Raw genomic sequence first — 23812 nt, 5'->3', positions numbered from 1 at the left:
GATTAATGTGCGGAATTACGAAATGTCATCCGAAATCACTTAAATCATTTCATGCAATGTAATCATAATAATTGGGGGCAAAGATGGAGGTGAGATTGAAATATAATAACGCAAGCGTAACATATGAATAACGTCAATAGAAGTATATGACAGTGTAGTTTTAAGTGTGCATACGTGTGAATTGAAATAAAATTCAAATATTGACATAATGAAAAAGAAGAAAGATCAACCAATTTTCCACATTATACTTTTCAGAAAAATGTCCAAAAACAGGATAATTTTAAAAAATAATTTGCAGTTCAAAATTATTCCTTAATTCGGATTCACCAGCAACTTAATATTTTAGTGACTATTTATAGAACTTTATATTCCAAATAACTGTTGATAATTTGTTAACAAGGAAATATTTATATCAGTCTCAACTGACAATGTAAAAAAATTTTTTAAAATTTGTTTGTACAATTCTACTATAAATATGTATAGTTTTTAGAGTTGTATTTTCTAACAGGATCTATGTACGTATGTAAATTCTCTATAGTTCACCGACAACTATTCACTCGTTCGAATGGAAACTTATTCGTTGCTGACAAATAAAAATGTATGTTTTATATGAATAAAATAATTCCTATGTTTCCAGAGCAGACGAAAATTGAAAACTGAAAGATGTATATATTATAATTCATGTTACACAATATGTCTAATATTTAACGAATAAAATCAATATTTGGAAACATAATATACTATAAATATCTCGAACCATGTAATTCCCATTTTTCTATACCATCACGATTATAGTCACACGTTTAACCGCTGAAAAATAATAATCTTTACGTTACCACCTTTAAAATGTACCGGATTTGTTTTCACTCTCACTCATACTTTATTTGATGACATATTATTATTTATTGATTAAAACCAAATAAATATTATTTAACTGCATAACCTTCATACATATTCTACATCGTATCATTAAACAATAATTGGAATAATAAATAATAATGAATTCTCAAAAATAATGTCATCATTCGCAAAATGAAGTACAAAGATAATGAAACGAATTTTTACTTATAAGAACGTAGAATCCAAAGTTCCCTCGTAGAACTGTTTGCCACTCCAGGATCAAAGCACACCGAAAAGGCAAAATCAATTTCGTAGAACGACAAAAGCTTGATCCCGATTTCATTTAAATTTGAATTAACACGTTTCCTCGGGTGAGATCATTTTTGTTTGCCATCGGGAAGGAACTAATTTAAGTTCGCCGAACAGCGAACAGCTAAGAATTTATTCGTTCGATTGCTCACGGCAAAGTACGTACAATACGTTTTTATCTTTCAAAATACAGATACTCTTTGATCTTCAAATAAAAGATTACGCATAAGAAATCTAGCATCTGCTTTTTTTAAATGCCGGAAAGTTTGCGTAGGTTCTTAAATCAAAATTTAATTATGAAACATAATTTGATTTTATTCGATACCAACGGTATAAACATATCTTGCTGCTAATAACAATTTCATTAACTAGTGAAATACTAATTGAAATCGGTATTTACAGTTGGGGGATGACTTGATGTCTAGCGAACAGCACAAGGGCAAGAAGTCTTTTTCTAGTTTACAGTTTTAGAGTTTTGATCGATTACATGCAATCGTATCGACAAATAACAAATTATATAGTGATCGAAAATATCAGGAACTAGAAAATACAGCCAATGGAAAATTAGCTGAGAAAAAATGAACATGGATCAATCACCTGAACTCTGCACCCTAGCCATCAAGTGATCCCCTAGTGGTAATACTTAACATTAACCTAACCCTGAACCGGTCAAATGACCGGTTACAGAATTTGATTAAAAATTCTACGTTTTCCTTCGTTCATTTAACTTTCTATCAATTCCTATATTGTCCGGTTAAAAGTTTTTCAATTTTTGTCCTTTCTTCTGTTTCCGTTTCCATTAAGAAAAATTTATCGTTTTACTTGTTCACCTTTCTTTTGTAACCAGTTATTTGACCGGTTACGATAGGAATAAGTATATACAAATGCCTTATAAATAATAATTAATATAAAAAATAATTATAAACATTTAATTTTTCTCGTGTATACGACTCAATTAGACCTGATTTCATATTTCTCTCATTTACACTGCCAAAAGTCAAAGCAAAGGGAGGAAGATAGTGCGTTTGTCACGACTTCTCTATCGGCTGTTCGCGAAACCCGTCCGTGTTTCTTCGAAGATGATGGAACAATATGAGGCATTGTTCACTTGAAGTCTCCCTTAAGCTCCTACAACCACAAATTCGTTCACACACGTGGAAAGGTAATTATGATAAGGCCGCAGTTCAGCGTGCTGTACTTGTTACCGTTTGTCCAATATCTTCCAATTACGCTGCAGATCTTTGTGCATTTGTAACGCATAAAAGTGCACTAAAGCTAATGCAACGGGATACAAATTCTTAAAGAATTTTGTAAAAAGTCTTGGTTCTAAGAAGCTAGCAGTATAGTCTGCTAAATAACTTCATTTTATTCCGATTTTACTAAAGTTCTTTGTAAAATTGCAAATTTGCATAATTGTGTGCATGTAAAAGAGAAGAATTGACCAACACGAGAATCGAAAGTGAAATAGTGTTGCGCCGAACTTTTGTTTCTCCATAGTTCAAAATATACTATTTTTAATTTAATTTTAATATTGTATCTCTGTATTCTGCACTTTTTTAATTCTTTTTTATTATTACTGTATAGGTACATTGCACTGCTGTATTGAATAAATAATAATAATAAAAGTGTAATAAATTAATAATAAAAATAATAATATAGTAAAACACCTAATAAAAAATAGTAAAAAATGTTATATGATAATAAAAATGTTAAATGGTAATAAAATATGCTTATTCTGATAAATAAATTATTTTAATTTATTTATAATGGCGAAACCCATTTTCCTTTTGAAATAGATTTTTAGTTTATCTTCATTAATATTTACACTGTACTTATTTTAAAGTAGTTGTCTTGTGCAGTTACGCATATTCATATATATGTCTCAACTTTCTTAGGAGTTGGAAACAATATTGGATACCATTTCTTAGCACCACTTTCAATTTTTCAACTCTCATGTTTTCTTTTTATAGGATGTTACAGCCATATCCTTTCTATAAAATGATGTTAAATTTAAAACTAGATTTTGAGATGGTAAAAAATTAGATGAGTGTATATTAAATAATTAAATAAAACTTATTTACAAATTTTTGTAAAATAAATAAATGTCATAAATTGACTATGCAGCAAGGATTAACATATTTTCTAATATTTTACTATCTTTAGAGGAATAATGTTGGTTTCCATATATGAGATTACTATTTTACTTATGTCTAATAAAAGACATGGTATTTTTTCTTTTGTGGCTACGTTATTTAGAAAACTATTTATTGGATTAAATCATAGTAATTAGATATCTAATAAGAAAAATCTAAAAAAAACTGTTAAGAAATGACTATTAGAAACTTTTTCCATGGTTTCATAATATTTAGCAGCAGTGAACGAAGAAAATTATTTTTATAAAAATAATATTGAAGAGATTATAAAAAATATTATTAAAATTATTATTTTAATACGCTACTATGACCAGCTGATAAACGAATGAAATGTTCTAAATAATTAAACAGTATGTTACCATACAGTAGTACTGAAAATCAGATGGTGTATTCTGTTTGTTGGATCTTCAGTCACATACACTATATTGTTTTAAACAAGTCTCGAAGCCCGAAGGCTATATTTCAAATCATATTTCATTCACCACAAACGTTTTGTGAAAACTGCGCATCATAATCGCAGCCAACGGTTACTATCATCTTTCAGTAATTATTATGTTACTTTATTATTAATTTTGATTGTAAAACATACGCTTTGATTAACTCCTGTTGCTACAAGCAGTATTATATTTTTCCAAAGGCAGTAATGAAAATAAATGTTAGATCAGAAGGTATTATTATCGAACTGTTTCGTTACAAAGTATCTTTGATGCTAAAGATCAGTAATTAAAGCTGTGCAATTAAAAAACAAAAAATAGAATGTTATAAGAGCGCAATTAAAGAGATTCCGCATGCGTAATAATGCATCAACATGGATACTCTCCTGACCTTTATCTTCTTGTCATTTCTCCTTTTATCTGGCCCATTCTTTCGACCCCTAATTTTCAATAAAAGTTTTATTTAACGTATATAAAATGGAATATACGTATAATTAAATAAAATGCATTAAGTGTACTGAATTTTTTAACGATTCATTTCGTTCGAATTTATTGTTTGATTCCTTACTAACAAATTTAAAGTAAATATAGTTTTATATATCATATTCTATATCTTATTTAGCTTTCTATATTTCTTAACGTATTTGTTTGTACCATAGCAAATGATTCGAAAGATTTTCTTGCATTTCTACGACATGAAATTTTAAATAAATTTAAATGGAAAGTAAATAAAAAGAGATGAAATCACAATGAACGCTACAAATGTATACAATAAACACATTTTCACAGTGCAATTTTTAGGTTTTCACTGTTTCAAATATTTACGTACCCATTTATCATGTTATTTTACATTTATCAAACACTTGGAACAAAAACATTTACGTTAAAGGTAAAATTAAAATTACTGTGAATATTCAATTTTATTGTTTACAATTTTAAGAATATAATTTTAAAAAATTGAAAATTTCAAGTGTTTAATGAAAACTCGATCGAATGTTTAAGAAATTATGTTAACCGAGCTAAATAATGAAATTTTAAATTCTATCATTCTACATCAGAATGTTAATACCGTCATATTCTTTGCATTTGTATTCGTCACAAATGCGTCAGCATCCTCAGTCTAATTACGACGAATCAAAAAACTGTCAAATGCATTCCGTAGTGAATCCAATTTAAAAAAAAGAGACGTTTAAATATAAATGCATCGCTTACTGCCCATGCATTTCTCACTGAAACTTTCTAAACCGAAAAACACACTACATAGTTGGGATCGTATGAAGAACCTCTCAATTTCTTCTTCGACATAATAAAAATAAAATATCTTAGAAGAAAACGGATACCCTCGCACACAATAAATTTTAAAACAGTAATAAAATAAACATTACAATTCCACAAGCATGATTCCAGGAAAACACCCAGCGTCCACGAACGTTTCTCCTTGATAATGACAAACACCATTCTAAACCTAATCAATCAATAAGTCCTTCACATAAAAAATCGTTACTGTCAATCTAATTTGGCATTTAAAATTCTATTGTAAAATTAAATCACATTATATCATCGAAAACAGTGCGCAATCAAAAATAAACGAACGTTGCATTCATTGGCTTAAGCTACTGAAGATTTTAAACATCACCACTTAAGAAGTCCCCTTATGAATTTGTAACGTTCATTCAGCTTAACATTTGAAACATATTTCACCGGTGAATTGTCGAATTATACTATTATCGAGAGTGGTATCGTTGAAAACAATAAGTGGTGGAACAGGTTGTTGGTATTTCAATCGGTTTAATCATTACAATGCCTAAAAGTGCTAACTTATCGGTTCTTAGAATCAAATTAAGTTTGCTTATTCATTTTTCTTTCATTCATTTTCATTTTTTTATTACCTGCTTAGACGCTTACCGCTGAAACGAAAGAAGCATGGTCGCGGCGCTCGCCACTTTTCGGCCGGGTTTTTACAAAGTCCCGTGGCTCTCGAACGGTTAACGCGTTCGCGACCACGCGTCACATATATGTGACGCTGTTAATTACCGTTGCTATAATGATATTAACACCAAAACAACCGAGCAATTAGAATGAATTTTTACCGACTTTTTTTACAAATTAGAACAATACGTTTCTTGAAATTCGAAGGTTTTACCAGTTTTGTATCTGTACAAATATACGAATTAAATAAAAAAATCTTTCGCAAAAACGCCTTTACAATTTAAATACTTGTAAAATAAAAATTCTGAAGAGGTTCACTTTCACCCGTCCGATAGTTTGAGTATATATCTATCTCATAGTGTATCCTATTGTCGTTTTGGCTATATTAAAATACCATACATATACGACATTTACGTAAAATACTTTGTTTAATCCATTTACTATATTTTAATACGTTCGCAACCAACGTTTATTTCAATATTCATCTTCACAGTCACAATACTTTATTAAACGTGGCAAATCTTTTCGTAAAATGCAATTAAAGCGCAAGGAAAATAACACGACAACTTTCCATACCTTGTATATACCATGCGTTACGTTTTTAAGTACAAACGCATGTGAAAGCAATTTAATTTTCTTCGCGCAAACTAGAAAATGTTCGGCGTCGCATGTTTGTAACATGTTAAACGTGTAAAAATCATACGAATAATTAACCCTTTGCGGTCGGGAGGTGACTTACAGTCACCGTTTGGTTTGATGCAGTAAAATGATAATGTTCGATATTCGATAGCAAAGTTCATATAATGTAATTATAAATGAAATCTTCAAATAGAATAATTCTATCTCTTTGTTATATACTTATGTTAGTTGCGAAAATGCATTGTTGACCGGTCATGAACTAACTCGTGTTTGCACTTGCATTAGCCATTTCAATTGAAATGCAAGCCAATATAGAATATTGCAAAAGTAAAATATTAAAACTTATGTAAACCATATGTCCAAAGTTTCATTTCAATTCATTAGGTATAAATAATGTGCATTGAAGTTTATTTAAATTGTTTCACTTTCATATTTAATTACGGAATAGTGATCGGTGGCATAGAATAACTCCTGCGTAAAATTTCCGGTCAACAATGTATTAATATTTCATTAGAAAATAATGTCTGACGAAAAAATCTTCAAGTCACTAAGAACGAATCGACGAACAGTTACTCACGTTTAGCGTGGGTAGTGCCACTGGCGAAGAGTAGGAGGATTAGCGCGCAAACGGAAACGCCGACCGTCAGTGGGATACCGGAAGTCCTGTAGCTCCTCATTCTGTCCATCGGCGAGCTCTTCCTCTGAACTTGGTCGGCGGTGGGTCGAAGAGTCAGATGAACCAGAGGGGTAGATGCTTCCTCGGCGAGCAGGTGGTTGTGAATGAACGAAGGGAACGTCGAGCGTTCCTTCTTTTACGGGAGTGGAAACCAGAGTGGCGCAGTCGACATCGCCATGGAGCATGCTGACTACGCAGACACTGTGGGTGGTGTTCGTACACGCACTGATCATATATATGTACATATATAGATTTATATACCTTTACATAGCTTTATATAGCTTTATATAGATTTATATAGATTTATATAGATTTATATAGATTTATATAGATTTATATAGATTTATATAGATTTATATAGATTTATATAGATTTATATAGATTTATATAGATTTATATAGATTTATATAGATTTATATAGATTTATATAGATTTATATAGATTTATATAGATTTATATAGATTTATATAGATTTATATAGATTTATATAGATTTATATATATTCATATAGATTTACATAGTCTTATAATATAGTTTTATACAGTTTTATATAGTTTTATATAGTTATAGTTAATATATAGTAAACTGTGTGGGGATTACAACAACTCGCGTGTTTAACAAACTATAAGGAAATATTGTATAAATAATTAACAACATAAATGTATTTTACTAAATTGCTGACAACAGACTTTCGAGTAACTCTCTCTCCAGACTTCGTTCAAATTAAATATCATCAGACTATCTCGATGTTTGTGTTTTCTTCTTTTTTTGGCTTCCCTTGGGTAGTTAATACGCAATACCTGTGAACGATGTCCTTATACCTGTATAAAGCTTGTTACATTATGATTGCTTTACTGGGCTTTACACTAAAACTACAGAGCAGTTAAATTGACTTTTTGAAATTTCTCTGTAGAAATTTTAAGAGTGCATCTATTGAGATTTTAATTGATTTATAATTCAATTCATGTATTGTTAAATTTCTCAGAGAAACATTTGTTATCTTTTTAATAATTACAAAATGAAATCAGGAATGGGCCATTTAGATCCATGTGGTAGTTTTAGTTTTAATATTACCTTCCTGCCGAACTGACACCCTTTCATCCCTGAATATGTATTTTTTTTTAATATGAGTTTTGTGAACAAAAATTTACAGCTGCGTAATCAACCGAAACACATGTGCTGACAGCTGATTAGCACTTAAGTTGTCAGCCATAAGCAAAGATCTCAGTGTGGTTCAATTTTGTTTTATATAGGTGTTTTCCAGACAATCAAAAGAAAAGAAGTTAATACTTATTTTATATCTATGTTTATTCTAAAAATTAAAGATTGATAATATTTCATTTATACAAAACATATTTATATATTTCATTTATATAAGACAAGTAACATTTTATTTATATAAGAAGTAAGTAAGTAACATTTACAATTGTCTAGTTCGGTTGAAAATTTTCATCACGACACAATATCGTAATAGTAGGAGTTAAATTAATTCCTCAAATCTGAATTTGAGTATTTGGATAGAGTGGAGTATAGATGTGTTGTGAAGTAAATGAATGAAAATCATTATTGCAGAGTATTACAATCTACTTTCATAGTAATAAAACGATATTTAAGTACACTTGAGTTCCTTTTCAATCGTTTTCAACCTTTTCACAGCAGTGAATCTTCAGCCAATGAAAATTGATTTACATTCGCCAATTGAAAACATCCCGTGTTTTTATTTGGCAGTGGAATTACAGTGAATGGGGAATCATTCCATATTTTAAAACCGTCAGATTCGACAATGTCGCATTGGTATCGGAATGAACTGTACGTTGCTTTATTGTGACACATATGCCATTACTTATGCCCTTTCTATTGTTTTGGGTATCTCTCAAATTCCGTGGAAATGGCCAATATACCGACCACTAAGGGAAAAGTTAATATTGTTGCAAATATGAGTTGCGATCATCTGTTGTTTAAATGCAAGCCGTTTTGAATTAAACTCATAAAAAATTGATGGTAGCAATAGTACAACGTTGTATAATAAAACTGTAAAACTCACTAACAAAAAGAGAATGAAATTTCTTTTAGGAGGTGTGAACTTGTATGAAAATGCACAGTGCAGCGAAGTATTTACAAAATTTAGTTAATAAACACATCGAATAATGATTGTTTAATCAGTTTACAGAGTTTTCCGTTTAATTCTTTCTTATCTCCAACTGCAAGAAAAAAGCTCGTGTTCTTAATTATAATCATTTACATAAATTAATCATGTAAATTAAGAAATGAATAATAATCTTAAAAATCTTCAGTAAGCAGTTACAAAATATAATTGAAAACGTCGAAAAATTGGAACAATATTCGTATAAATTGATCGAAATATTTGTCTTGAAGATTTTATAAGATTCTACGTCACTTCGCATAAAAAATAAGGGTTGATCGTATCTGAGCGAAGAAGAAGTGCATCGTTCGACTGATAAACTATAGCGTTAAGCGTAATTTTTATAATCGAACCGTTATCACGTTGAAACCACTAACCCTGTTTATCATCGACGTGGAAGAATGTAAAGTGCACAGCTGATCACTAATCCTGGCATCCATGTGCACCATCTGAGAAGGAAGAACTCCGGGAAGAACGAAGTGAAAAAAGAAAAATTTGTTTAAAGTAGCAGAAAGTTCTATATTAAAAAGAGTAAAGTGTTTGATTACCGCTTACCATGTGCATGCCCCGACAGAAACTGACGATGCAACTGTAGGTGTAACCATGGAAGGAAATATCTTGTCATCAATCAAAAATATTTTGTGGATTTTTTAAATAACGTACTTTCTTCCATGAAACTTCGTTGCAAACTCCTTCGTCGATGCAATTTTACTTATAAAGACTTTCTTCTAATATTTAATACTAAACGAAAATATTTAACGATGGTATTATTTCGTTTTTGCTAATAGAAATGCAACAAGTGATACCGAGAGTGATAAATAGAAATGAACTCACCACCCTCTATTGACTACGCATCATACAATCCTGGGAAGTTTAAATAACCATGCGATACATTCGAGTTAAGTTCCACGAAAACATTGAAAGTTTCACACTGGAGAACTTGCTTGTTAAGCTCGGATAAATGGAAACACTGAACATAGAATCCACAGGAAATAGCATTCTCTCCATTATACACTACGCGAGACAAAAAACTATCTACAAACATTAATTTCATATATTTATTCCATTTTATTTGTTTTTTTTTTTAATTATATTTTTGTACAAAGATTATTGTTATATAATAGCAATTTTAAAGCTTATACATCCACAGAGCCAATTTTATCTCACATATCATCCTTTCTCGCAAATCTTTTTCTCTGTTAATTTTAAATGTTCCCTTTCGCTTCATTAATTGGCACGGAAAGCTTCATTCGAAGATTCAATTTGATGGCAAATATTCTTTCCGTGCTGCTAGTTTTACAGTTTAAATTCAATGCTCCTTGATCGTGTAAACATCGTCAATAAAACATTACGTGAATCTCCTCTTACATGTTTTATTTTACATTGATTTGAGGTAATTATTACAATGCACGAAACGTAAAAAATAATACTATTTGTTAACGAATGCTTACCGAGAGTATTTGAAACGATCAAGTTATTTAGAAACCGAATGCATTTCTCGATCAATTTTATCTCATATATTACTACACACAATTTCCATCCATAGTTTGTACTAGAATTGCCTCATAACGTAAATGCGAAGCTTTTCTCGGCACAGATGAAAGATCCCTCATATTTTCTGATGCAAACTTAGTTGAACGTATATCAACTATAAACTCACGGATTTTCCCGCCTTTTACGTTATACTATTATCTAGTTACTTAGATTATTAAAAAGTATTTACGCTGTGAAATTAATCGTGTTTTAATCTTTTTTTAACAATTTCGTAACACAAATCATTGATAATCATCACGGAATTCAAAATGTCAATTTGAAACTTACAATTAATCTCTCTAAGGGCCATGTAGAGGTTTATCAAGCATTAATATTAGAACTACCGCACTCAACGAAATGACAGATTTCAGTTTTCTTATTTCGCAATTATTGATACTTTAAAAGTGTTAGATATCCGAAATCACTTGAAGAATAGTTTCACTTGGATAGTATGATGAATACACAAAGAATCTGAAAAAATCTACTGCTACAGTTCCTATAAGGAATACATATTAATTATATTAACACTAAAACTACCGAGCAATCAGAGAAACTTATTTCCAATTTTTTATAAAAATTAGAACAATATGTTTCTTAAGATTCGAAGGGTCTCCTAGTCTTGCATCTGCGCAAATACGCGAATTTAAATGAAAATCTTTCACAAAAACACTCTCATAATTTAAATACTTGCAAAATAAAAATCGTGAAATGAATCAATTTGACCCGTCCGGTAGTTTTAGTGTTAAATGCTTGGTAGTTCTCATGTTATAGATAGTTCTAACTGTACGCGTCTAGGAAAAGAAAAAAAGTTCGAGACCTAGCAGATCAGGTACTACTTATTCCCCTTTCTCCGGTAGAGCCATCCCACTCCTCAGATTTATAAAGGTTTTACAGTGTAGGGATCCACATAAGCACGAAAGTTCAAAACATGGCAGACAGAAATGCAACCTAATAACTGCAAATATTAAATGAACATTCAACATAAAAATGGGTCGGGCTTAAACTGCTGGCGGCAAAGCTGTCCCTACAGACTTCCCTGTTATATTGTAAGGCCCTAATAATTACTTCTTCTCCGAGATTTCTAATATATGGTAGACCTATACAGATTATTATTTATTCTGTAATTGATAAAGTTCTTTTAACATCCCAAATATCGAGCACGGAAAGCGAAAAGACCAATAAAAACTGTTAATGGAATTTAGTTGTTAATAAAATTAATGAAATCTTGTAAAATCAGATTTTTGTTTCTTTACTCCTGCTACTGGATAATATTTAAATATTGTTATAAATATTCTCATTTTTATAAATACCACTTTCAATATCCACGAGACATCAAGTCTTAAAGGAAACAATAGTGTCATCCTGTCGATGTCGTCGGTAACAGGAATCATTAGCAGAAATGGGTGTATTTCCGATTATTTTCGCGTTTGACAGCAGATATCCTCCAATTGCGTACTTTTCTGGTATGATGCCTTGTACTAAAGTTAAAACTTCTTGTAAACGATAGGTAACCGGTATTTGAATAACATTTGATTTTAATAACTGTTTTACATGGACAGAATTATTTATTATTTATATTATACACAATTAATACTTTATCTATTGCAAGCCTATTAATTGGCTCTTCAGTTACAAATGCTCAACAATGTATAATCTATTACAATTACTCTGTTTTAAAACAAACGAAATCAAAACGATGTAACGAGATTCCTTTATATTTTGATATTGAAGTTGCAAAGCTTTGCGAATGAAAACATACACTCCCACACCTTAGCGAAAACCATATTGTTAACGGGTAAATGGTTGGCTCGATCAACAATTATTGTTCTATGTTTTAAATAAATGATAATTATTATTAAGTCTAATGCAATTGTTTATTTAATTACATAATAAGAGGTATATTACTTCTAATATATTATTGAAATTATTAATCAGTATGTTAAAATTATTATTTTAATCAATCGTAGAATTTTTAATTAAAAAATACTAAAAGCATATTAATGTTTCGCATTGATTAAGCTCTACAAAGTTAAGTATTATTTCTCAGAAAAATGTAGATACATTTATAGTAAAATTGACAAATGTATCTGCAATTTTCGTGAATTTAAATAAACAAGAAAAACTATAAATCGAAATGCATCGAAAATCGAAATAATATCTAATTATTTTAAAGATGAAATTTTCTGTTAAAATTCTTTCAGGCAGAAATTCTGGAATATGCGCCGTAATAACTGCTATATGATATAGTAGCAACGAATGTAATCTTGTGTACATTGGCAATACGAAACAAAGCATTATTATAAGAACACATGGTATATTCTCACAATTTATTGGACCGTTCATCGGTTTATCAGCCGTGCTTGAGTGCTGGAAAGGTAACTCTCGACAATTAAATTCGTATACCGATTCGTTAAAAAACAATTTGACGATTCAGTAAGCTTTGTTTCACTTGCAAGCAATTTTACGAACTATCAGTAATCACGAATAATTGATCTATGTATACGTTAAAAATGATGTAATTGAACTCAAAGCAATTGAAACAGGTAATTTAATTAAATATTTGTGTGTTCAATACCTTTGCCATTAAGTATAATATTCAAAAACCAGGAATATTTCATGATCCCAAACTGGTACTTATGGAAGAGTTGGTAAAATACATATTTTTATATAATTATTATATATTTTATATATTTTTGTATACTACCATGAAATATTTAAATATATCTAAGTTTGTTGTGATTTATTAATTTTTTGACAGTAATCGCTGTAAGAAATTTACAATAATATTATTTCTGTGTAATGTAGTGAATACTTTGAATTAGGATAAATACACGGTTATCCAATAATTTTTTGTTTTTAATATTCATGTTATTTCTTAAAATTAAGTTTTCTAAATTCCTTGAAAAAGAATTTTCATTAAAATTATATTTTTTATACAACAGTCACTTTTTCATTTTATTATTCAATTTGCATTATAAATTTTTTAAAAATCAACATGAGAATTTTTAGAACACATTTAAATAATAAAAGTATTAAAACTCTAGATACGTCAGTATTTAGATCTAAATTTTTCGTTTATATATAACAACTGTTTTTTTTTTAATTAAATTCAAATTTTAAATATTCATTTCTTATTTTAAAACTTGTTTAGAACGACTTTGTACGTATTAAAGATACTTCAATAAATATAAAAATTAACTGTTCTTTAAATATAAAAATGAAACAATATAACATTATATTGAATCCTTAACTAAATGATATCGATAAAATAGAAATCTGCAACAAAATGGTGAAGAACGAGTCTCCGCTTTTGTAAATCTAAACAGTGTAGTGTTTTTTTTTGTGTTTCTCGTTTGTATTTGAATTACTTGCTGTGATAGTTTTCTCTTATGTACTACAACATAACCTTTTCAAAGTGTATTGTGACTTTGTTTATATACAGTTTCATGTTCAGTATTCAATGGTATTAAAGTAATTGTATTTTATAATGTTTACATTATTGGGTGAAGTAAATTTATGGAGCTTCGATGACAATATTAACATAAAAAGTACAGACTTTGGTGCATTTCGGTAAGATATATTATTTTACAAGCATTAAAAATAATACTAATAATTAAATATATCACCAAAGTCAGGTGATACTAATTATTTGTATTATAAAACATTGTGTTAAATTTAATAATACATTTATAAAATACTTGTATTTAAAGATGATAAAATTTTTTTTTAATTTCTTATCATAGGTATCATGATAAGCGTGTTGATAGTTTACATGAAGAAGGGAAAAGATCATACAGTCAGAAGCGTGGTATGATATATGTACCAACAAATAAAAAAGGAAATAAATTGAAAGATTCTATTAAATATTTAGAGGTAATATTACAATGAATCAGTATTGTATATTAATGTTTATATATTTTATTTGATTTTAATTTTATAGGATCAATTAAAAGACAATTCAATTATATATTGTCAATGGTACGATGATTGTGTTTTACAGTTAATGTTAAATAATGCTTTGTTAATACAAATACAAGTTAATGTTGCTACTAGTGATATATATAAAATAACCTTTGATAAATATCTTGTTGGAAAACTTTCTGAATATATATCAGATGGTAAATATTAACTTTTTAATATATATATACATTATAAAATTTTTTAAATATTTTATTATCTATATTTATAGTGTTAATTACTAAAAATTATATACTTTGTATCTACAACGATAATCAAGTAAGCCTTCTACATTTTACAAGATCTAAGAAACATGTTTTCGATAAAATTAATAAACTTGAACCAAAATTATCTACAATTGATCTATTTGGTCCAAACGGACGTAGATCGGATAAAAAAGTGCAAACTAATAAGTGCAATGACTTGGTAAATATATTTACATTTATTCAAAATCTTTTAAAGACTGATCAAATAAAATAGTTTCATTTTTTTTATAAATTATTTATAATTACATACATAGTTTACGAGACTGTTCTTTGAACATTATAGATACTAATTTGGTGGAAATCTACAATGAACGAGGTGTACCCGTGGAGTCCGGCTGTGAAAGAGCACGATCGTGCAAATATACATCTTTATCGTATAATAGGGTACAAAATTTCTTTTCTATACTTTTCATTTAAGTTTTTAATATTCAATATTTCCTCACTTAATAGAAGCATTTGAATGTGAGATATTTTTATTTTCAGATTAAAATTAGAATTAATTTGTTATATACGTAGTGAGTTTGATCCCTTATGTATAATATTTGACGCATGTCATGACAATGTTATCCATTCGGTAGAACAAAAAGTATCGAGAAAGGTAAACTTTCTGCAACATTTAGTATCATCACTATTCTTGTAGCATTAATTTTGTAACAGAAAGTTTTACATGTAAGTATGATATAGGGTGAGGTGACTATCGAGTGGAGAACATATGAAGTTTCCCAACAAGATAAACTGCAAAGAATAGCGGTAACCTCTGTGCCTTTACCTACACACACAAGTTGTATAAAATTTTCTCCTAATCAGGAATTATTACTACTATGTTGCATAGATGGTTCTGTAATAATTTATGATCAAAACAGAGCCACTACTACCAGTGTAAAAGCTGGCTTTGTAAGTTACATATACAAATATACAAGTTCTTTTTAATGCATAAACGTCATTTAAAAATATATTAAATAGTTCATAAATATCATATAACTTTTTAAGATACCAACATTAGCATCATGGCATAGTAATGGAATAATATTTATTATTGGGAACGATAAGGGTCAATTCCAGCATTTTGATATTTCTTTGTCATGTGTTAAAAGTCAGACGCTAAGCGAAGATGTAACACCAGCCAATATTTTAGATTTGTCATCATATTTTAGGTATATTTTAAATTCACATATTTCATAAGATAACAATTATCATTAATATGATTATGCATGCTTAAAATACAAAATTTTTGAATAATACAGAACACAACCAGCGTTACTGCGCATGGAATGGAATAAAAGGAATGACATAAATTGTTATATTGATTGGCATACTCATGGAAATTCTCTTCTACTATTAATTTTCCAACGGTATGTTACTAATACTTTTTTACTAAGTAAACAGTATATTAAAAAATTAGTAATATGAATCTAATATATTAATAGAGGCCCTATAGGTGTAATAAAATTATTGGAAGGAGATTCTCTGTCCGGTGATGTGTTAGCTAAAAGATATTTATCTTTATATCAAGTTGAACAAGCAACTTCTTTATTGCTATCTATGAATTGGGATACTCATCCTCGTGCATGTATGCATACTCTGAATCAAATTTTGAATCATTTATTTAAACTACCATTAACATCAGAACGTGAAAGTAAGATATAGTTTAAAGCCTAATTTAACGTATACTACCATAAATATTACATAATTAAAATATTTCAGATCTCATACAAAATGCTTTGGGTAGTTTCCATGTACCAGTTAAACCAATTAGTCAAGCTATTGAAGAAGAATATGGAGATGAAATAAGAGATCTGACAAGAAGATTTTTTTATCATTTATTACGGTATTATGTAAATTCTTATATTTAAAACAAATTTATTTTTTAAATAATATTAATTATTCTCAATACAGATACCAAATGTTTGAAAAAGCCTTTAGGCTTGCCATAGATCTGAATGATCATGATCTTTTTATGGATATACACTTTTATGCATTAGTTGTAAACGATATGGCAATGGCTACTGCGGCAAAAGAAAATGCTGAACGTATACTAAGTAGATCAAATAGTTGCAATAGCTCTCGTAAGAATTCATTAAATATTTTATAGAATATTCCTTTTCCCAATAAGAATTATAACAGAAAATTTTCAGATTCCACATGCTCTAGAGCATCGTGTTCACTGTGTTCTGATTCAATGAGTGATAAAGAAGAAAAATCTTACAGTGATGAGAGTGAAAATTCCTCTAAAGAAAATCAGACTGATGTAAAGCATTCTAAAAGTTATAGTTACAAGAAAGAATCCAAAAGTCAGATTCCACCTTTACCAATTCTTGATCCACATAATCTTAACAAAAACTTATTACCTGCATCGTTCTCTGATGTTTCATCTACTGAAAATACTGACTGTAATTTAGTATCAACATCTTTCAATATGCCTAATGCTACATCTTCTTATAATCACTCATCTCACCTTTCACTTTTAAATACCTTCTTTGCAACGACATCGTTTAACAAACCTCTATATAAAACACATGCAACACATCCAACACAGACATCTGCAATAACTTCTACGAATAGTATAAAATCGTTCAGTAATATTTCTGATGATTTAATGACAACTTCATTTGGAAGTTTGTCTGTCAATGAACGAAAAATTGTTGTACCTAATCGACTCGCTGATAATTCAATAGATACTGCACAAAATAAATCTATACTCGATGAAATACAGTATTCTCTTGATACTGTATCTAATAACGCAGTATCGACTAAATTAACGCAAGAAAATAGCTTCATGTCAACTCCTTTTAATAATCCAATATATGAAACAGTTGCGTTAGATGTTCCATCTAGTTTATTAAGATCTTCATTAGATAACATTGACAGCAATATCATGTCAACATCTTTTAGTACACTTGGTACAAATATTCCAAATTCATACGATACTTCCTTTAATAATTTGAAGACTGGTGAAACTGACTCCACTGTATCTTCAACTTCTATAAAAAATATGAAATCATCAGTTACAATGAATGACTTTACATCTAAAACACTTTCTGATTCTTCCACAGCAAACAAATTAAGTTCCAGTTTTCATAGTAATCACACTAATCTCATGTCAACTTCATTCAATTTTCTAGACAATGAAATACAAGATTCTCGTAGTAACACTGTGAAAAACATCAACAATGATGAAAGTCACAAGACTATGAAGTTACAGCAATCTCTCGCAGAAAAGAAATTGGGAGACATTAATATCCCGCCTCCGCCACCTTCTTTAACAACTTCATATACCAGTTACTTTCATAATCTTCCGAAAAAAAATCTTCCTCTATCTAGAAGTACATCTGGTTTAGCGGATATTGATGAACCTATTCAAACTTTTTCGCCTATTAGAGCAAGAAATATTTCAACCCATTTGCTTCAAAAACAAAATTCTACAACTAACATTTTACAAACTCATTACAAACATGGTAACGTTAAGCCTTCTAGATATAGACTCAATTATGACCTTGATTACATTTCATTCCATGGAAGTTGTGATAATATACATTCTTCTAGTAATAATACAAAACTTAATACGTCGAAGTTCTCTTCTGCATATAGTACTCAAAATAGATTTGATAATAGACATTCAAAATTAATATTGCCACAAAATAGTACAAACATTAGTGTTAGTAAAGAATCTAAGATATCTTCAAACATACCACCACTGCCTATTATATCAACTCCTACATCTAGTTCTATATCCTGTTCCCCATTTTCTACTTTCCCAGATGCAACATCAACATCCACTGAAAAACCAAAGGTCAAGTTTTCAGATACAGTAACTCATATATTTGTACCTGATACTGTAAGTATGAAAAGATTGTATTTATTAATCAACATTAGTTTTATTTACTTAACACTTTGTGCAGGGTCAATCGCATAAACAAAAACGATCTACAATTACACAAGTGCATCTAACTGATCCAAAACGTGAATTAGCAGAAAGCCTTCCACTGTGCCTTGGTAATGAAGATTATTTGAAAGATTTTCAACCGTTATCAAGTAAGTTACATAATACTCTCAACTAAAATAATTTATAAACACGTGATAATTGAAAATTATACTTTACAGAAGATGATATAAGCGATAAAGCAAAAGAACTTTCAAAATCTGACGATGGTTCAAAAATAAAAGTTGTACACTTCGGACTTTTATAAATAGGGAGAAGATGATATCAAATTCATGAAAGTAGATAAGAAACTGTATTTACATATATTTTGTGTTTGTAAACACATCTATATACCTATTTTGTACATAATTTTTATTAAAAAAACTTTTAAAATTGCATTATTATTATCGTATTGCATAGAACAGAATTGAAATATTTTATTTCTATGTATGCAAAATCTACTTTTCTTTAGGTTTGTTCATTTCAGTTAATTCAGATTTCAAATCAAGTAAAAGTTTGTCTGGTATATAACGCTTTTTCTGTATCTGAGGATCATACACATTTACATTTAAAGAGACACCCATAGGTAAAGATGCTTCTAGTATTCTAATTAAAATAGGGCATTTTATAGAAGTTATATTTGATAATAATGTATCCCTTTCATAAAGTCTAAGAATATATTCAGAATCAATTATTGTGGATTCCATTTTGTATTTTTGTACCTTATGTTCTTGATGTGGCATAGCAAAACTGCAAAGATAAAAAAAGATACACAATTGAAATACAGAACATTACATGTAGAAAAAAATATAAGTACCTCTCATCAACGTCAATATCCAAATTATTTGCAACTTTAGCAATGAAAGACTGGAAACTTTCCAACAAAGGATATGTGTATCCCTTAATTTGTATATGTAATATAGGATAAAGTTGTGGTCCAGTAGTCTTTATCTATATTCAAAACAGTCGAATATAGTATGAACAAATTAAGTACTATGTGTTGATGAAGAGTTGGTACCTCGGATGATACATAAGCAACAGGAGTCTTTCGCTATGCGTTTTGTTTACGATATTGATTAATTAGAGTGCAATTGTTTTAGCAAATAGCATATTACTGTCAAAAATGCATGTAAGAAGCATTTGCATTCCTTCTAAGTATCACCTCTTCATCAATGCCTAATAAATTGTACAGTATTATTTATAATAATTAACAATGTACCGATAGATAAGGAGGTGTGTATATACTATAAAATCTCACAGCTTTATTCACTAGCGAACGATGATAATGTGTAGCAACCTAAATACATAACTTTATATTATTGTGTGATAAATAACAATGAGAAAAAAGGTTAATACATCTTTACGCTTATCTATAAACTCGATTTTACCTGTTTCATAACATTTAATGCCATTTTAGGCAAAATAATTTCTACTTTCAAATAAGTTCACAAATTTATTATTAGTTACTTTAAATAAATATTATATTGATAAATTTTATGCGGTAACCGCACATATACACAGATTATATTCTATATATGTACCATTCATATATAGTATAATACCAGCAGATTTTGTTTCCTAAGAGATACTATCAAGCTAGAATTCTCATCTATTACATGAAGTTCTATGGCGAATCATAGCGGACAAAATGCACATATAGAAATGCAAACGAGACACAAGAAAAGATGGAACAATTCATAAACTTTCGTAGGCTAGGTAAATTATATTACCGATTTCAAAATTTAAATACGGTTTCTATAGCGTTTCTCACTTATTTCGATTTAGAATTTCTGGAATTCATTTTAATATACAACAACAAATAATACTATAAATAAATATTTGTTGAATACATTTTTGTACATATTTCATATCAAATAAATATATTTTTCATTTCAATGAAGTTTGTAAATATAACAAGCAAGTACAGAATAAAAATAGTATAAGTAGTTTACCACATAATTCATATTTAATACAAAAGAAAGGGTTTAGTATTTCAAAAATGTTTAACGCATAAAATCAATAATTATAGTAATAATAATAAATATAATTTGTTTACATTTTCGAATTAATAATTGAATCATTATGTCCTTAGTTTTGCAATAACAATTCCATTCGAGCATTGAAATCATTGGATCTTTCCTGTTAGATCCCGTAACATCGAGCATACATTGAACAACCAGTAATTGCATTGCTATACTAAACGGAGACGTTTTGTCAAGATCGAATAGTGTGTTTAAACGTGTGTTTGCATATGTAATACAGAACACGTAAAGACAATTAAACAATTTAAAATAAAATATAAATGTATTTCCTAAATAAAAATGGATATCGAAACTGAAAATGTTATAAATCTTGTATTTCCGAACGGCATACGAGGTAATTTATGTTTATATAATACTAATAACATTATATTAAAATATGTTTAACAACATATTTTCTGTTTCTTGTTACTTGTAAATATACAATGTAAGTATTGTTTTACAGAGATATGGAAAGAAAATCCCGAGTTTTATCAATACTTATCAAAACTTGGTGGTTATGATGTTGATCAACTTTGTAAAATAAATTTTTCATTTTGATAAAATTTGTCTCGTTTAAAACATATTTTATTTATAAATAATCCCATTTTTTTAGGTAAAGAGCCTGATCATTTAGACGATGAAAAAAATTCAGTATTACACACCACACAAGACCTAGTATTTACAAATTATAAAACATTTGTACAAACTGCAGAAAGCTCCCGGGAAATATTTAAACAAGTAATAAAGCAGTAATTTTTTATGTATTTAATAACATTACTAATAGATTTACTAACGCATATTTAATATATAATTTCAAGTTTAATCAAACTGAAAGTTGGCTTGACGGACTTGTGCAGAAAATTCCCAAATTTGTAGAAAAATGCCAACTATTTTGTGATGCTTCGAAAGATATAAATGCGCATAGAAGAGTAAACAGTTTAACATTAACAAGAAATGCAGAGCTACTTGAAGTTCTTGAAATGCCTCAATTAATGGAATCATGTTTAAGGAGTAATCAATATAACGAGGCATTAGAATTATCTCAATATGCACGTCAATTAGGAACTAAACATGGAGATATTCCAATTATATCGGTAATCGATGTTATAAAAATATATATACTGTATTATGTATTTCATTTTGTACATTAACAATGTAGTCCATAGTGGCAGAAATTGAAAGTAGTTGGTCAGGCATGGTAGGTCAAGTTGTTGGATCATTAAGAGGAGATTTACCACTTCCAAGATGCTTACAACTTGTAGGATTATTACGGTCAATGGATGCTTTTACAGAACCAGAGTTACGTATTAAATTTCTTCAAGCACGCGATAGTTGGCTTCAAAGTCTCTTGAATGCTATACCTAAGGATGATCGTAAGTATATGTTAGATTAATAATTAAATAAAGGTATTTTAAATTAATAATTAAATATCTGTTTTCAGCCAATCTTCATATAACAAAAACAATAGAATTATCAAGGATACATTTATTTAATATAATAACACAATATAAAGCTATGTTTCATGATGATGAGTTCATAATGCCAGGTCGAGATCCATGCGCTATATTTTATCATTGGCTTGAAGAGAAGGTATACTTAATACTTGGATGTTGTGTTGAACAGTTCTGTTTGATTTATTTTTCTTACTCTACATCATTATTTCAGATATCCCAATTTTTAACAACATTAGAACAAGATTTACCTGGAGTAACGTCTATAGATTCCATTTTGGGTCAGTGTACATATTTTGGTTTATCATTTGGTAGAGTGGGTGCAGATTTTACTGGACGAATGTCTGATATATTTGTTCATGTAATCGGTGAAAAGTTTGAATCCAGCATCCACAAAACAACAAAGAAATTTGAAAAAGATATGGAATCATTTACACTAATTAATAAAATTCAGAGAACTAATATAAAAGTAAACGCTGTAATTAAGTCTGTAAGTAATTTTATGTATGTATGTGCATATATATATTTTACAACAATTTCATGAAATATTATTTTATATAGGAAAATCCACCAGAACAGTTAGTGGAATTTTATCCTTTAGCCGAATATTGTAACGGTCTTATATTTGCTTTTAACGAAATACGACTTTGTCCACCAGTAGCCCTTTCTGTCTTCTGTACAAATGTTTTACAAGAGTCTTTATATTTAGTTGCAAAAGCTATTTTGATTTTTTACAAACAAGAGCAACAAGTAAGTTATTATTTTTTTGGCAGTAACATTCTAATTCTTTGTTCAAAGAATTATAAATTAATTCGTTAAAATTATGATACAGGCTTTTGCAGCTGCAGAAAGAGAAAACATGTTAAAATTTACAGAATGTTTAAGTGAACAATTAATTCCTTATGTACAGTATTGCATTCATGTTATTTTTCCACCAAATCAAATTGCAATTCATTTAGGTATTTCAGAGAATTTACTCCAAACAGAGGTATGTAAATAAAGTTATTAAGTGCGTTTTTAAAGATATTTATAATAAAAAAACGTCCTTTATCTAGTAAAATAGAAATATTACTTACGAACTATAAACGTATATTAAATATACACTTTTTACAGGGAATTACATACTTAAATAGAGATAAAATATTGGAACCTCTAGCTCCTCTATTACCAGTTTCAAAAAGTGAAAAAGACATTGTTACACCTTCATTATCTACTTCTAATATACAATCAATACTACAAAAATCTTCAAATGAAATATCTTCTGCATCTGAAAATACAGGTGGAAATGTAACTATTATACCACTAGAAAAAGGAAAAGTATCCGAATCACACAAATCTGCAGAACAAACAGTTATATTTGACGAGAAACAAGGAAAAGACACAATATTAACTGAAGATAATAATATTACAAATAATCCAAATGATATTTCAAAACAGGATAGATAATTGTAAATTTGTATTGATTTCACATGTCATTGTACACAAAAAATTGTAAATAAAAGAGAATAATTTTTTAATTATAATTGACATATATAATACTTT

General features: G+C 28.9%; 4 protein-coding genes across 9 annotated transcripts in view; 2 read left to right on the top strand and 2 right to left on the bottom strand.

Annotated features, from left to right (window-relative positions):
- LOC116427693 (uncharacterized) overlaps positions 1–11241 on the bottom strand; it is a 30701-nt gene extending 19460 nt beyond the window's left edge. Inside the window, exons 1-5 of one of the 2 annotated variants that reach the window (XM_076370858.1) lie at positions 10575–11241; positions 9958–10158; positions 9679–9864; positions 9501–9572; positions 6882–7181 (exon numbers count right to left, since the gene is read on the bottom strand). In XM_076370858.1, coding sequence (XP_076226973.1) covers positions 6882–6990 — 109 coding nt within the window. In that variant the 5' untranslated portion in view covers positions 6991–7181; positions 9501–9572; positions 9679–9864; positions 9958–10158; positions 10575–11241. Of the gene's footprint in view, positions 1–6881; positions 7182–9500; positions 9865–9957; positions 10159–10574 lie in introns of those variants that run through there. The other variant, XM_031978350.2, reaches the window with a different exon arrangement.
- Positions 11242–12056: 815 nt separating this feature from the next.
- Positions 12057–20364, bottom strand: mRpL48 (mitochondrial ribosomal protein L48). 4 transcript variants are annotated; one of them, XM_076370853.1, is made up of 5 exons: positions 20187–20364; positions 20018–20095; positions 19616–19749; positions 19521–19548; positions 12057–12134 (listed from the first exon to the last, which is right to left on the bottom strand). In XM_076370853.1, exons 1-5 carry the CDS (start codon positions 20208–20210, stop codon positions 12072–12074), a joined length of 327 nt encoding a protein of 108 aa, XP_076226968.1. In that variant the 5' UTR covers positions 20211–20364; the 3' UTR covers positions 12057–12071. The 4 variants fall into 4 exon arrangements, with proteins under 4 accessions (XP_076226968.1, XP_031834245.1, XP_031834246.1 ...); XM_031978385.2 differs by lacking the exon at positions 12057–12134 and adding an exon at positions 16761–17860 and having other exon boundaries at positions 20187–20362; XM_031978386.2 differs by lacking the exon at positions 12057–12134 and adding an exon at positions 18510–18655 and having other exon boundaries at positions 20187–20361.
- Positions 13895–19194, top strand: frtz (WD repeat-containing and planar cell polarity effector protein fritz). The gene is made up of 15 exons (XM_031978366.2): positions 13895–14226; positions 14400–14529; positions 14597–14774; positions 14846–15039; positions 15163–15263; positions 15363–15477; positions 15564–15773; positions 15870–16033; positions 16124–16231; positions 16307–16515; positions 16584–16707; positions 16776–16945; positions 17015–18714; positions 18779–18911; positions 18981–19194. Exons 1-15 carry the CDS (start codon positions 14144–14146, stop codon positions 19064–19066), a joined length of 3705 nt encoding a protein of 1234 aa, XP_031834226.1. The 5' UTR covers positions 13895–14143; the 3' UTR covers positions 19067–19194.
- A 658-nt stretch (positions 20365–21022) lies between the features above and the next one.
- Positions 21023–23716, top strand: Cog8 (conserved oligomeric Golgi complex subunit 8). 2 transcript variants are annotated; one of them, XM_031978369.2, is made up of 10 exons: positions 21023–21174; positions 21283–21354; positions 21433–21557; positions 21638–21913; positions 21979–22192; positions 22261–22409; positions 22485–22760; positions 22832–23020; positions 23103–23258; positions 23384–23716. In XM_031978369.2, the coding sequence occupies exons 1-10, from the start codon at positions 21120–21122 to the stop codon at positions 23714–23716; spliced, it is 1845 nt and encodes a 614-aa protein (XP_031834229.1). In that variant the 5' UTR covers positions 21023–21119. The 2 variants fall into 2 exon arrangements, with proteins under 2 accessions (XP_031834229.1, XP_031834230.1); XM_031978370.2 differs by lacking the exon at positions 21283–21354 and having other exon boundaries at positions 21028–21174.
- Positions 23717–23812: the final 96 nt, after the last annotated feature.

Source organism: Nomia melanderi, chromosome 1 (assembly GCF_051020985.1).
Source record: "Nomia melanderi isolate GNS246 chromosome 1, iyNomMela1, whole genome shotgun sequence".
NCBI classification, from domain to species: Eukaryota; Metazoa; Arthropoda; class Insecta; order Hymenoptera; family Halictidae; genus Nomia; species Nomia melanderi.
This window is presented reverse-complemented; position numbering and strand designations above follow the sequence as displayed.